This window comes from Grus americana, chromosome Z, assembly GCF_028858705.1.
Source record: "Grus americana isolate bGruAme1 chromosome Z, bGruAme1.mat, whole genome shotgun sequence".
Taxonomy (NCBI): Eukaryota; Metazoa; Chordata; class Aves; order Gruiformes; family Gruidae; genus Grus; species Grus americana.
In genome coordinates, this window is record NC_072891.1 from 19,209,619 (window position 1) to 19,224,462 (window position 14,844).

Genomic DNA, 14,844 nt, shown 5'->3' on the forward strand with positions numbered 1-14,844 from the left:
TTGACTCTTCCTATCAATCTAGAGGAATTTTGTGCAGTGAAAACCCTACAGGTCCATGACCAGTTTCGGAGAGTATTGTGAAGAACACATTTTTCTTTAGGTCAGAGTCCATGTTTATTCACTTTTTGCATGAAATTAATGTCTTGCTCCTTTTCAAGCTACTGGATTCTGTTTCAGAAAAATAACGTACACGTTCATTTTAACCATGCTTTCTGTGTGAAATGTGAGTTAATTATAGATGACTATAAATATCTTTTACCTCAGGAAAAAAAAAAGGTCAAGAGATGAAGGGTCCTTGGGGCTTATAGACAAAGCTAGATGATCGGAAACAAAAGTTGCAGTGGGACGTTCAGGAGGAAATGCTCTTTGATAGCAAAGGAGAGTGGGCCTAGAGAGGAACACAAAGATTGTATGGACTTCAATGGAGTTAAGTGTTGATGGAAGAACTGCATCAGAAAGATGGACTGGAGTTCACTGGAGACAAGCTGAAACATTTTCTAGGAGTTTCATTTCCATCAAGCTGCTAAATTTGCTCAGCCTCTGTACAAGTCTAGTAGCTGGCCTCACAAAGTTTTCTGTATATGACTGCGTATTTCTAAGGCTTTTTCTCCCTTCCGTGAGAAACTGCCACATGCTAAGAGTTGTGCCAATGAGAGGACTACTTTCCAAACTTTGAACAAAATAGTTTTATTCTGATGACTGTCAACTGAGTGGGGCACATATTCTGGGTCTCTGCTATTGTATTTCCAAAAGTTTTGCCTGTTGCATTGTATTACTCATTTGGGACCACATTACAAAGCATTGATTCAGTATATTTTCAGGCTTGACACCACATTAGACAGCTATTTTCCAGTACAAATTATTCAGTACATAACCAGCAAAGGAAGCTTTCTTTAATGGGTTGTACAAAGCATTTAACATGGTTTTGAAAAGCATGTGGCTACTGAATCTGGAAGCACTTTCAAATATATATTTCTTTGTCTTTTGGGGATATTTATCTACTTCTAATAAGAAGTCTTTTTTTTTTAATTATTTGGTCTCATTCCAGAAAGTCAATCTTTTGCTCTTCAAAGGTTAAAGATTAAAGAAAAAATGCTGGAGGCAAAATTATACAAAGTTTCTTTTGTAGCCCTGAAAAATAAAAGGCTTGATTTAAGCAGTACTGAAAAAGTTTCAGAAGTTGAAACTTTTTTTTTTTTTTTTTTACTATACAGCTTTATTTGAAACACACTGATATTTAGCCAGCCAGAACTGAATGGAGCAGGAACTCCTGCTGCAGCCTCCTTGGCCTTCCGCAACGAGGGCAGAGCACTGCGGCCCCCGAGCTCACAGACGGCAATTGTACAACGCCGTCGTGTTTTCTTCCACTTGGGATGTCTGGGACTAAATCTCTTTTTCGTAAGACAAGACTGTATAATCCTGCAGTGACACTATTGCAAATGAAGCAAAAAATAAAATATTAAGATTTTCCCATTTGCTGGTCCAGCAAAGAATCCACTTTCATGTGTTTGAGCCTTGATTTCACAAATAGCATTTTTATAGGTATGTCTTTGAAGGAGATGCATGTTTAATCTTCCCTTACTACCAGCCAGATGCAGTCCAGCCTCGAACCCAAATCCATGGTGTTGTGCTGGTGCCGCTGACAAGATCCGGCTTTGAGGACATTTTATTTGCTGGGGCTCAGTGCTGCACTTACTGAAGGACAGAGTTTTTTCTTTGCTACTGGCTTGATTCTAGTTAGCTGAGAGCAGCAGCACAGGCTTGCACATGCCAACACTCAGTGGTATCAATTTCCTCAAGTGAAAGAGTTTGCTAAATGCAGAGGATGATGCTATTTTCCACCATTTTTAAAATAAGCCTTTGTGGGAGGCCAGGCCAATGGTTCCAGTCCTGTTCCCCTCACTGAGTAACTCTCCCCAGCATCCCAATTGCTTCCTTTTATGCAGTTTGCTTGTTATGTTTTCTAAGATCACAACAGAGACAGCTAGTCTTTTGCAATATCGGCATAAAATCCTTTTAAAAGCAATCAGTTATTGCCTTATCAACATCCTTCCTAATATCACTTAGCTCTCAGTACATTTTGATCAGATGGACTGTTCTGTGTTTCTGTATTGCACTCCTGTCTTGTTTGCAGGTCTTTAAAATATCCTCACAGCATCATTGGTTGTAATATGTGCTGTACAAGGCTTTTTTTTTTTGCTTTTTCTTTTTTTTCTTTTTTTTTTTTCCCCCCAAGAGGTCCAGGTATTTGAGAACTCCATAAAACATTTTAATCTCATTTTAATCTTCAGCTTAGATTTCTCTATCCTTTTATTTTCTGGGATGGAAGCAGTTTGATTTTTTTTTTCTGCTAATAACTTTTTTTGAGTTTCCCAATATTTTCCAGTTGTGCATACTTTTACAAGACATTTCTATTTGGCTTGTTGTCCTTCTTGATTGCACTCAGACCTGCTTTGTTTCAGTCTCTTGCAAAATGCAGAAGAATTAATAAGGACACCTGAAATGCTATAGCAGTAAGTATGAAATGGAACAAATATAACACTTTGACCACATGCTGGTGGGGTGAAGTAGTGAGCAGCCAACGTGTGAGCCCTGTTCAATGCAAAGTGCAACTTCGTCCTTTCCCATTTTTGTAAAACCATTTGTATTTCTCAGAATAACCACCATTTATAGAGGACGCAATTGTTATTCGCTACAGACTATACACAGATAAAATATGCTAAGTTAATTTACTCTCTTCTCTTGGCTAAGTCAGTCTTTGTGATGTCACTTCTTGCGGGTTGTTTGCAGTGACCTTATTTTTCATCAGTAAAGAGCCAGGTGTTAGGCTTTGTTCTACAGTTCAGGTTGTTTATATCCATCTGTTCTAGGAAAATAAGGGTGCCTATTTTGCAGTTCTCTGTTTGCAAAGGTTAGAGTGGCCAGGCACTATGCATGTGGACAAGTGCCAGGGAAATGTAGTTTTGCACAGTTTAGAGGCAGACTAACCAAGCAGACAGCACGCATGTTTGGTTAAAAGATCTCATTAGAAAAAAAAAAAAAGAAAAAAAAATTATTAGTAGCTACTGGACAAGTATGAGCTACTGCTCTAGGTTTGTAATAGAAATATTTGGATTGTTGTCTTGGTGATGGAGTGTTAACCTTTCACGTATAGGTACAAACTGTGCTCAGCAAAGAATGTTGCAGGCATTAGCTAGTGTTCTCAGTTTAAATTGGTAGTGAGGGGGACGTTGTGCCACGTTTCCTACAGTGCCTTGTTTCTTGTAAAACATGAAGTTAAACCTGGAACTTCGGGTTTATCCTTTGATAAACATTTATATTCTGCATTTCTGATCAGTGTTTTGATCTGTATTTTTAGTCATTCTGTTAACACAACATGAAATCATTCAAAATCTTAGTTTAATTTACCTACATTAGTTGTGTTTAATGATATAGTTAAATACTACATACCTACCCCAAAAATTGTTTTTTTCTCCTTAATCCTCACAAGTCTCAAAAGAATCCTCTCCAACTTTCCTGTAGCTCTTCTTATTCCGCTACTTCTGCCAATAGTCTTTTTAATTCATATGTGCAAGTTTGCTAGAAACAGATGAGAATGTGTGCATAGACAGAAACTGGAAGTTTGGAAGACTGCAAGCTAGATATTATTATTAATATAAAGTATCATTTTCACAGTGGCAATCAGTTTGGGTTTTTGTAAATGTTCTGAATCGTCAGCTCATGTAAAATGTTCTTTGTACAGAAAAATGAAACAAAATGTGAAAGCCAGGTTGCCGTAAGTCAGTAGATTATTGTTAGTTAACAGTGTAACGTGGATCACCGTAAACTCCACTTTTCCATTTACCATCTGCAGATTTAAACGTTATCTTTCACTAGTAAGATTTCCTTCTGCAGAATCTGTAGAAAATGTAATAAGATACCTTTAAATCTATTAATTATTTATAAATTAATCTTACACTGCTTATCATGACCCTTACTTTTATTCAAAAACATTATGATCATGATGTTTTATAGCACATGGAAGCCACAGAAGGTCATGTAATACATTTGTATATTAAAATATGCCACACAGTTTGTGTATGAAGTCAAACTTTAAAGCATCTGATTTCTGGCTAAAGTAGAACGAGAAGATGAGAGAGCAACAGGATAGCCATACTGGATCAAATCAAGACCGTGTTTTGTCCAGTGTCACGTCTGCAGGAGTATGTGTAATCCGATAGCTAGAGACAAAAAATAACTGAGCAAGCATATATAATATTCTTCTTCCAGTTTCTGAATATTTCCAGCTCAGGGGATTTCCTGAACCGGCTGTAACCTGCAGTGGTTTTGTCTTCCATCAACTTATTCAGTTACCCATTTAATACATAACGTTTAGCAACTAAAACATCCTTTGTCAACAAGGTCTACAGGTCTACTCCCTGCTGTGTGGAGTCACGTCCTTTTTACTTCTGACCAGCCTGGCCCATCTAGCTTCTTTTGATTCCTCTAGCTTTATTTTTTAGAAGAACGCTTATTATTGCTGGTTCTAATTTGACCTCACTCAGAAGCACGAGGATTTGGGGGGTTAGTAGCAAATAGCTGGCATTTTTTATTCCTCTTCTAGTTTTCTTGTTTTAGCATTTCACATTTTCAAACTTTCTGTTACAGCTATGAGAATTAGAAGTGTATTCATTAAAATCATGAGATTTCAGTATACCGCATCAGATATTCAGGAAACTTCAAGACAATTTAGTCTAGTGAATACACAGTAAAAATCACAATAGTTGTCAATACTGTGTCATTGTGAATAAATTCCTTGTCTATCAGCAGATGATAGAATGATGATGGAAGATATTGTAATGTAGTGAACAGAGCAGAGAGTGCAAGAGTAGCCTTCGGTATCTTTAGGAGAAAGTAAATTGGAAGACATCAGCTGGAATCTGTGGCCTTTAATATTTCATATCATAATATGTTTTAAATGTCATCATAAGTTGAGAAAGGGGGGAAAACATGCCTCTGAAGACCTTAGAAGGATGCTTTGTCCATCTTACTGAGAGGCTAAAGTGGACAGACTTTTGGACATCTTTAAGAGGCAAGTCAACATGGATAGATTTTGCATCTACCTTTCCTCTTCAGCTAAATAATGAACTTAGTTACTTTAGCAGACGATCTCATTAGAACCATTTCATTGTCTAGGAGGTAGGTTGAGAGTCTAAATGACGTGGTCTGAATCCCGCACATGGTGTCAATAGCAATTATTTTTACTCTGAAATTTAACAAAAGAACATTAGAACAGTAATAATTTGACTGAATTTTTAAAAAATTATTTTGTTAATTTTAATTGTGCTTTGATGACCAAGGCTAGGGGAGGAAAATACCTATTGCACATGAACAGGCATAGCAGAATTTCTTTACACATAAATGTTTAAGGAAGACAAAAGATGCATGGATTACTTTTCTGACAAATTATTTCCCATCAGACTGTCAGCCATGGATTTTTTCCTTATCATTTGCAATAAATCTTTTTGGAAGAACAAAAATAAACTCTGTTTTAGTTTGTTCACTTCTTTATATTTCCTGACTCTGACTAGAGGAAGAAAAACTAAAATAACACAAATGAAACTTTTTCGTTTTCTGCTGTCCAGTGAAACTGGAAATACCTCCTAAATGATAAATAGTCTTCTGTGATAATTTTACTGCATTAAGCAGGAAATAAGATGCTGAGAGAGACAGAATAGCATTGACCGCTTGGGAGCTTAATTATAGTAACAAACTTTCTATGAGAATATAATCGTCTCAATGGTGAATAGCACAGATGTATTTTAGTAACTGGACATTATTTAGATGCTTTGACATGCAGCAAGCACTATGGATTTGGGTATTTTTATGTAACTGTTAAATGTCAGCAAATGACCATGAAATGCTTCTTTGAAATTAAATGAAAGTTGTGTATAATTTTGTTTGTGAGTAGTATTGATGTTCTACAAATTCAACTAATTTTTGGCTATTGAAAGTAAATACACAGCTCTGCAGCAGTGGAGTCAGTGGTTGCTTTTCAAACTGACTTCAACAGGACAAAGATGGAAGAGATCACTATAAGAAATAAAAAATAAAGAAAAGATAAATGGCCTTATTTTTATATATAAATAGTAATTTTGGCTTCTTTATGAGCCTCACGGTGTGTTAGGACTATCACTTCAAGCTGGAGATTTCACCCTATATACTTAATTTTTCTGAAACTTGCTATGCAGTCATATTTTTACAGTATTTTCACTGATGATGATCACTGAGCTTTAGGGTATGGGAAATCAGTCTGAAGAAGCATCTGCTGTCATGACTGATCTCATCATAGTCGAACACCACCACTGTAGAGCCACTTTTCCTAAATGGGTAAATGTTGGATTTCTGCAGATAGTCACATACAGGTACTTTTGAGATAACAGCACCTGGTTGCATTAAAATTTTATTCTGTTCTTTTCCAAATATGAAAGGTTTACAGATACTCTAGAATATAATTAAGATAAAACAATATGGGTTTTTTCCTCTAGTATCAATTAAAATTAAATACATCTAAAAGCTTTTCTTCATTCTTTTCTTATGTATGTCTTCTGCAAACAGTTGAAAATTAGTTAATTCTCAGATTTATGAAAACTTGAGAACTACTACCTTGAATGAGGGAAGGAACATTTTGTGTCAAATTCTTGCATTAGAAATGCATGGAGCTAAAAGCAGTAAAAATAATTAAAATATTATTTTATTTACTATTAAAGATAATATTTTACTTAATGTTATTTGAATTGTGATTTACAAGTAAGTGATGGACTTTGCAAAATAGGTTTTGGATACAGAAGTCTGGTTGCCAACATCTCTGAATTCAGCTGCATACGTACGTGTAAGGAAGTACATTTTAAATCTATTACCATCTGTGATAATTATGCCCAAAATACCACTTTCAACCCCTGTCTTGTACCCTCAGTTAAGTTATAATTGAACTTTGATTTCTTAAAGTCTTGTGTTTTATGTGTATTGCTGAATATTACTTTTTTTTTTTAAAGCTGTTTTTCACCTCGTCGGGTCTTCCAACGTTGATGTGAAAAATGCAATGACCTTCAGTGGGCCTCTGGAAGACATGTTCGGGTACACGGTCCAACAGTATGAAAATGAGGAAGGGAAATGGTAAGCTGTTTTTCTTCTCTTAAATGGAAACTCCAAATTATCAGGTATTCAGTGACTCGGGTGCTATACTGTTATTTGTAAGTATGCCGGCTACGTAAGGGTCAGATTCTGTCAGTCATATTTCTGAAACTCATGCACAGTCCTAAGGAGACCTGGAAAGATTGGGAGACTGAAAGCCTCAAATTTATATCTACTTTTATTGCCTCAAACACATAAATGAGTTCACAAAGTGGGTAAATTCTTCGTTGGTGGAGCTGAGAAAGTTTAGTGTTATGCCTGAACCCTCTTTTTTCCATTTACCAAATAAAATAATTGTTTATCTTTTCCTGGTGTTGATGTATTGGCAGTGAAATTGCTCCTGTTTTACCTAAGTAATCTGTATTGTGTATTTTTTTCTAAAGTTGTCTGTCAGAGGTTGTCTGAACTGAGTTTTTTTAAGTGGTGGGAGGATTTCTCTGTCAAAATATTTATTAATACAGTAGCATGCCTTCCTTTTTGGAGGGCTAATTCTGTCTTGCAGTTGGTAATATATTCGCATTTGGGATGTGGAGCCTTCTTCTTAACCTGTCTTTTCCTCCTTCTTGTTCTGATTTAGAAGTTGCATTTTGGCGTGCTTACAGCTATCATTGATTCTTGGTCTTTTGATAAACACCTGCTTATGCTTTTGCCTTGTGAGAACGAACTTCACAGGCTAACCACTGGGCTGGAGGACTGAAATAATGATTGAATGGTAAAAGGTTTGGCAATCCTTACATCTCCATCATTCTTTGCAGATTGCTCTGGTTTTCCCAGAGCTTTGCCAGTAATTTGACATTATTGGCAAACCCAGGGACTCCCGCGGGCAGCCTGGGACGACAGGCATGTGGCTGCGTGACAGCCAGGTCAGACCGTTCTGCAGTGCCCGAGCAACCCCCCCGCAAGTGCCGGGGCTGTCTGACTCCGAGAGTCTGTCCCCCACTGCAACACAGCGTTCACCGGTAGCTATAGGGGATGTTCACTGACATGAAATTGCAGAGCTTGCTTTTGAAAATGCTAGCTCTTGATTGCCCGGGTTGTAGGATGTTTAAATATACATCTGCATGAGGGAATAATAATAATGACCTTCTCTGAGCTAATTTAGACCATCAGGAAATGGTATCCGTTCTAGGAGCTGGGATTTTGCAAAGTAAGCTATATTATTGTCAACTGTTCTGAAACCTTTCAAGAGCGAAAAATAACATGAGCTGGAAATGGTGACTCTTCCAGTAGCTGAAGGAAGACAGGAATCTAAACTAGTGTCCTCAATCTGAACATCTCTGACATTAAACTCCAGACCTGCTATTCAATTGTCAAATCTTCATGTTGCTTTCAGCATAGCAACATCCAAAGCAGGAAATCTGTAGATTGACAGATAAAATAAATATACCAAGCAACCTTGTGATGCTTTGTCAACTGTTACAACACTACCTAGATACCACAGATAGAGCTTTTCAGCAACAGATGTTCTGTGAACATGACTGCGGTTGTTTCTCAATAAAACTGGGCTCCCCTGAAAAAATCCCTGTGCAAAAAGACAAAATAGCGTTTCAGACCACTTCTGTTCCCGGGGTTTGCTCCTTATGAGAAAAGAACAGCACGAGGACGTGATCCTGCTGAGCACTGGTCTCCTCCCGTGGGATGTCAAGCACCCTCAGCTTCTCTGCAGTTAAATGGAAGTCAGGGATGCATGACAGGCTGTGGTGCCTGTTTCTAAGTTTTGGTGTAAAAAATGCATACATTACAGCATATAGCTTGAAAGAGCAGTCAGATCCAGTGTAGACCTGGAACATTGTATTTTGATTTAGAATTAATTAATTTATTATTAATGAAAAAATCTTAATGGATCACAATGACCTATTCCAGTATGGTGGTTTGTTTTGTGGTTTTTTTTTAAAAAGCTGGATTGTGTTCTGGGTTTAAATTCTCCTTTCTGTCTTTTTTAAATCCATAGGCTACATTTTACCTATTATGTCATTCTATTTAAGTATCTTCTGCCTGGACTCATTAATTTATGGTTAAACGCTGAAATGGTTCTTTTGATAACTCTTCACAATCTTCTAAGTGTTCAGGAACAAATCTTACTGAACTATTAGTCTTTATGGCAGGATTTCTGTGTCCAGTGTGTGCTGTGAATTCTAATTTAACCCAAGTTCTTTACACATTTAATGGAGCCAGCTGTTATCTGTTGGGTAGTGCTGGCCTATTTAGTGTAGCTAATGAACATTTGAGAACAAAACCAGTGTCCATCTCTAACCAGCATTTCCTGCTGAAAACTGGATTTAGGCGTGGATGCTAATTTGTGATGCTTACAAAGTAATATATGAGAATGGTGATTTTTTGATCACACCAGATTTTGAAAAAAATGCACAAGATAAAAATTCTTAACATTTTAAAAATTTATTTTTTTAAATCCCTTTTAATAACATTGATTTTTATTAGTGAGAAGAAAAATTATGTATTTTACACTGCTGGCCCACATTACTTGAGACCAAATTCTTCTTCTGGGTGCTTGTGAGCATCTCCTTTGGCATTTGGTCTCTCAGCATTGAATATACATTTTCTTCTAAAATATATTAAAGATCATGGGGATATTGAATAAAACACATATTTCTTTCTGTATTACTTTTAATACATGCCATCCACCCACCAATATTGCTTTTATTTTCCACTGAAATTTTTTTTTAAATGTTATTCTATTGTGTAATTTGGTATACAGGCACATCTTCATTCTGTGTCCTCATTAAAGAGGAGACAGAATGGCTGCTTCTGCTTGTATTCGAACTAGCATAATAGGTACTTTTCTTACTCTCCATCCTGTACCCTTTGTACAGAGCTTGCTGTGGCTATGCTCTCTCTGTAAGTTGTATTTGCTGACTTTCGTGCCTTTTAAGGAAGAAGAAATTTCTGGTAACTTATTTCATTTGCAGGGTACTTATTGGTTCACCATTAGTTGGCCAACCTGAGAAAAGAACAGGAGATGTATACAAGTGCCCTGTAGGAAGGGACAACCAATCACCCTGCGTAAAACTGAACTTGCCAGGTATGAAAGAAAATAAAGCTGTGTCACGTGGAGGAATAATAGAGGTCAGATCTTAGGAGATTTTTAGGTAGTAACTATGCATTAAAATTGTTTCAATGGAGAAAATTTCCATAGGTCTCTAGAGCTAAATGTGAAGGAAGTTGTGTCTGTAACATCAAAAATAATTTTATTTTAAAGCTTCTTGTTGTTCTATGGAAAACATGCTCATAATTTTAGAATGGGCATTTGGCTGTGTTATCAAAACTTTATTATGACTGGCATTAATTGACTGTGGTTGGCAGTCCTGGCCATGGAGCCAGAAAGGCCGTGAAGCATAAATTCATGGATTACCCTTTCCAAAGCTCTCTGAAGCCAACAAGCGCCTTCATAATGCCATCAGTAAGCCTTTGATGAGAATGTAATTAGGCAGAACCAGGCTGATGCATCTTAATATGATGCAGGTACACATTAATAATTTTCTTGCTCATGTTAAGAGATAAGCGATGTAGACAGGAAGAGACTTCCTGTTAATATGAATTTCACTAAATACACCTCTCTTGGTATTTTTTATCTCTTTTTTTTTTTTCCCCCTGGAAAGCCTAAATGTCAGTAATGTAACATAACAGTAACAAATCTAAAAGCTGTTATGTATAGCAGGCCAGGATAAAATAATGAATGTTTGTTTTCTAATTAACAAAACTGTGTGAACAGTAATCTCTTGCTTTCATGATGTGCTGTTATTTTTACTTTTTTTCTTTTTGGTGGTTCAAGAAAACTATTTGAGACAGCAACACAGACAAACTTTCTGGGATAAAAGCCAGTCTCAGAAATTTTTCTTGATTGTGGCAATTGAAGAAGAAGGAGGAAGGGTACTAAAATATTTGACGAAACCAGTGTCAGTCTGGGATTTATTTTAGAAGCTGGAAGCTCCATGCTAGGGGATATATACTTCAACATTTTGTTTTCATGTTCCCAAATACTTAACATTTTAATCTATTTATAGCTGCTACTTCAGTTCCTAACGTCGTGGAAGTAAAAGAAAACATGACTCTTGGAACAACCTTAGTGACTAACCCAAAAGGAGGCTTTCTGGTAAGAAAGGACTTTCTGCCAATTTTGAAAGAAGTCTGATTTTTCCTCAGGTACCATAACAAAAACATTTCATCTTTTTTCATCTTTTAAAGGCATGTGGACCACTTTATGCTTATAAATGTGGACGTTTGCATTACACAACTGGAGTTTGCTCTAATGTCAGCTCCACTTTTGAATCCGTTGAGGCAATTGCTCCGTCTGTGCAAGGTATGCATGCCACAGGAATTCTCTTGTGTGTCTGAGAATACCAAGTGCCAACCAAGACAAATGTATACACATAGGCATACCAAAAAGTACGAACTGCTTAATTTAGCTACCAGCATTACCAAGTTAAGTAAATGTTTTCATTGTCTGTATTATGACCTAAATTCTTGCTACTTTTGGAATTTGTCTCAGTATAAACAATCAGTAGAGTGCTATGTGACATCCAAACACAAGTGCTAAAAATAGTTGCTTATGTTTTTTACTTATGGCCAAAAGACTCTTTTTAAGTAATGATGACATTTTAAGACTTAATACAAACCTAATTTAGTAATATAGATAAAAATCCTAAAGACCTGGTCCTTGGGCAAAATCGAAGACCAACAGATTAGTGTTGAAGAAGCTAGGGGTCACTGGTAAATACTCCAGTTATGTGATCTTCTAATCCCATTCTTAAATTTCTACTTACAAGAAAGTGCCTTGCCGATAAAGGGAACACAAACCGTGTAAAACACGATGCAAAAGTTGATGAATGACAGTTGGCGTCAAACATGTCAGTTCAGGCCCACTGCAGAAGAATACGCATTTGTTACTAATCACAAAAGTAACTGAAGCTGTGAGATATATTTGATCCTTGTCAGTATCAATTCTCATGTGGCAATTTGTGTTGCAGAGTGTAAAACCCAGTTGGACATCGTCATAGTCCTTGATGGGTCCAACAGCATTTATCCATGGGAGAGTGTCACAGCCTTCCTAAACAGCCTCCTGAAAAACATGGATATAGGTCCTCAGCAAACACAGGTAACATAGTAAATATATTATGGTTGTTTAATTTGCAAGAAAAAAAAGAATTTAAAGGAAATGGGGTGAGAGCACATCTACGGAGCTCTTCAATTCCAAGAACTTAGAGCAAGGGGGTACTAAAGCAGAATAGCTGAAACCGCAACTAAGTCAGTGTCTGCTGCCAAGCGGCAATGTCAGGGAGGGTCTCCCTCCCCACACCACTCAGGCAGCCTGGAGAAACTGACTTTCTAACCTAGAGACAAAAGTTAAGTGTGTCGAGGCTGTTTGAACGTTGTCCTTTCCCACTTCCTTCCTCTCCACAACCACTTCTTCTTTTGTACTTTGTAGCACAAAGGTCATTTCTGCTCCTCCAAGGCACACATGCATAGTTCAGACAGCCTTTGGTTATAAGATTTTTGGAGTAACTTTCCATATTTTGTGCTGTGTGGCATTGAGCACACAGCTTTTAAACGCTTGAAATCATAATTAATGAGTGGCTGTTAAGCCACATGTTATTAATGGCAGAAGCTGCATTTATATAATAAGTGGAGAGGGCCAAATTCCCAGCTGCTATAAATCAGGGCATTTCCACCAGAATTAATGGAGCTACAACCAATTACCCTAGCTGAGTATGTGACATACGTTTCACAGCCTGCTGAACAGAGTACGTAAATAGCAGTTCCAGCAGAACTTGGGGAAGGGGGAAACATGGATGCTGGGATACATTTTAACACAGAAAGCTTTAACAGCAACAGAACAAATCAGGTCTTACTTTCACTTCTTCCTTTCCCCCCCTCCCAAAATCAAGGATTTTCTGAGATCCTGTATAATATTTGATATGCTAGAGGCCAATATTTAGCATTTTTGCTACTTCAGGTTAGCTTCTAACGTTCAGCTCCTGCCTTCACAAAGGAGACTGTGAGAAGGTGCAAAGGATACTTCTGTCTTCAGAGGGTATCATACCCATCATTTTCCAAGTTAACTGGGGTTTATGAGTTACCACCCAACTCCCCTGTTGGCTGTACCGAACACTGGCTGATAAAATTATTACTTATAAACTGTCAACTTTACAATTGTGCCCTGTTATTTTAAAAACACTGTTCTTCCAGATGATGTGAGGAAGAAGGAAAAACACTTTGTCAAATCTAACAGAAAGGAAAAAAAAATAATAATAAATTCTTCCTGGTCCCTTAAGCTGGTGATTACTCAAACATGTGCCATCCTGGGAAAATACTTAAACCTGGACTTCCCAATACAGGGCAATGGCTGCGTGGAAAACATGCTGCCTTCTGCCCAAAGGGCTTCATGGGAATGGTACACAGGGCAATCAGCTCTACTGCACCCTCACCCCTCTTCCTCACCCTGCAATTCCTACATTTTTACGTTGCCACACCTCTGTTGTGTTTGTTTTTGGAATCCTGCCGCCTCGCCTGTGCAGCTCAGCTCGCACACAAAAGGTCCCTTGCTGGCCGGCACTCCAACAGCTCGTCATCTCCACCTACAAAATCCTTTCTACCCACAGTTTGGCATAGCTACCCCTCTTCTCACACGTACACTTACTCACTCAAGAATATCAGCTTTGGCGTCTGGTTGCTACAGAGCAGAAACATTTGAGAGGGAGATAAGAATGGGATAAGGAGGAGAGAGGCTGAAAAACTGGAAATGGAAGTCAAAAGCTAGGTGGATTTTTTTTGGTTCCTCTTACCTTCCCCCCCTCCCCAGAACATACCTCATCTCTCTCCTCTCCTCTGAGCCCCCTGCCTGGGAACCCTGGCACAGCCAAAGGCAATAACGAGTTTATACCGTCTCCTCTACTCTCAGTCTCCTTTCTCAGAAACTGTGTTGAAATGAGTATTGAACGTTGAAGAATAAAAATGACAGAGCAAGCTTATTTCTCCCCTCTCCTCTGGGAGCATAGAATAATATAATACAGGAACAATTGTTTACTTTCTGTCTGTTTAAATTGATTTTTCCATGTTCATCTTCTGGGGATTGTTGAGCTTGTAGAAATCAGTGGACTTTCACTGACTTCAGATTGTTTTCCTCTTGCACGGGAAAGGAATGAGGTGATTACGGAATAACTCCTTAGCAGCTTGGGTGTAACTTGTTCAAAACAGTGTTTTGATTAGAGGCTTGCAAGATTTTTTTTTTTCCACTTACCCTCTCCATGAACAATGGTCACTAGATTTGTGGCAAGTCAGAAGATAAATTCGTCAGTGTCCCATGTTTGGCAAATTTGAAAGTGAAAGGCAGAAGATTCAGATGCAAAAGGCCAAAGTTTATGGTATAATTTTTTCAGAAGTACTTCCTTCCCTTCCTCTTGCCATTCTCCAGAAAATCCATAACACCATAATGATGGTTAAACTGCATATCCTGAGCTTAGGGATAAAAGCAGTAAAGGGAAAGTGGTGATAGAAAAGTGGAAAAGGAAGACGGAGTTAAATGAGAAAAAATGGTACAAGTAGGAATAAAACATTTCTCCCAGCCTTATTCCACATTTTAATGTAACTGCAAAGCAAGATAGGGTTTTTTTCCCTCTTTTTTAAACTTTTGTAGAGATAATTCTCTATTTAATA

The 14,844-nt window shown here is 37.6% G+C and overlaps 1 protein-coding gene across 2 annotated transcripts in view; it reads left to right on the top strand.

Moving 5' to 3' along the window:
* ITGA1 (integrin subunit alpha 1) overlaps positions 1-14,844 on the top strand; it is a 73,123-nt gene that overhangs the window by 20,657 nt on the left and 37,622 nt on the right. Inside the window, exons 2-6 of one of the 2 annotated variants that reach the window (XM_054809080.1) lie at positions 7,035-7,155; positions 10,101-10,213; positions 11,196-11,284; positions 11,377-11,491; positions 12,159-12,286. In XM_054809080.1, the coding sequence (XP_054665055.1) occupies positions 7,035-7,155; positions 10,101-10,213; positions 11,196-11,284; positions 11,377-11,491; positions 12,159-12,286 (566 nt within the window). Of the gene's footprint in view, positions 1-7,034; positions 7,156-10,100; positions 10,214-11,195; positions 11,285-11,376; positions 11,492-12,158; positions 12,287-14,844 lie in introns of those variants that run through there. The other variant, XM_054809081.1, reaches the window with a different exon arrangement.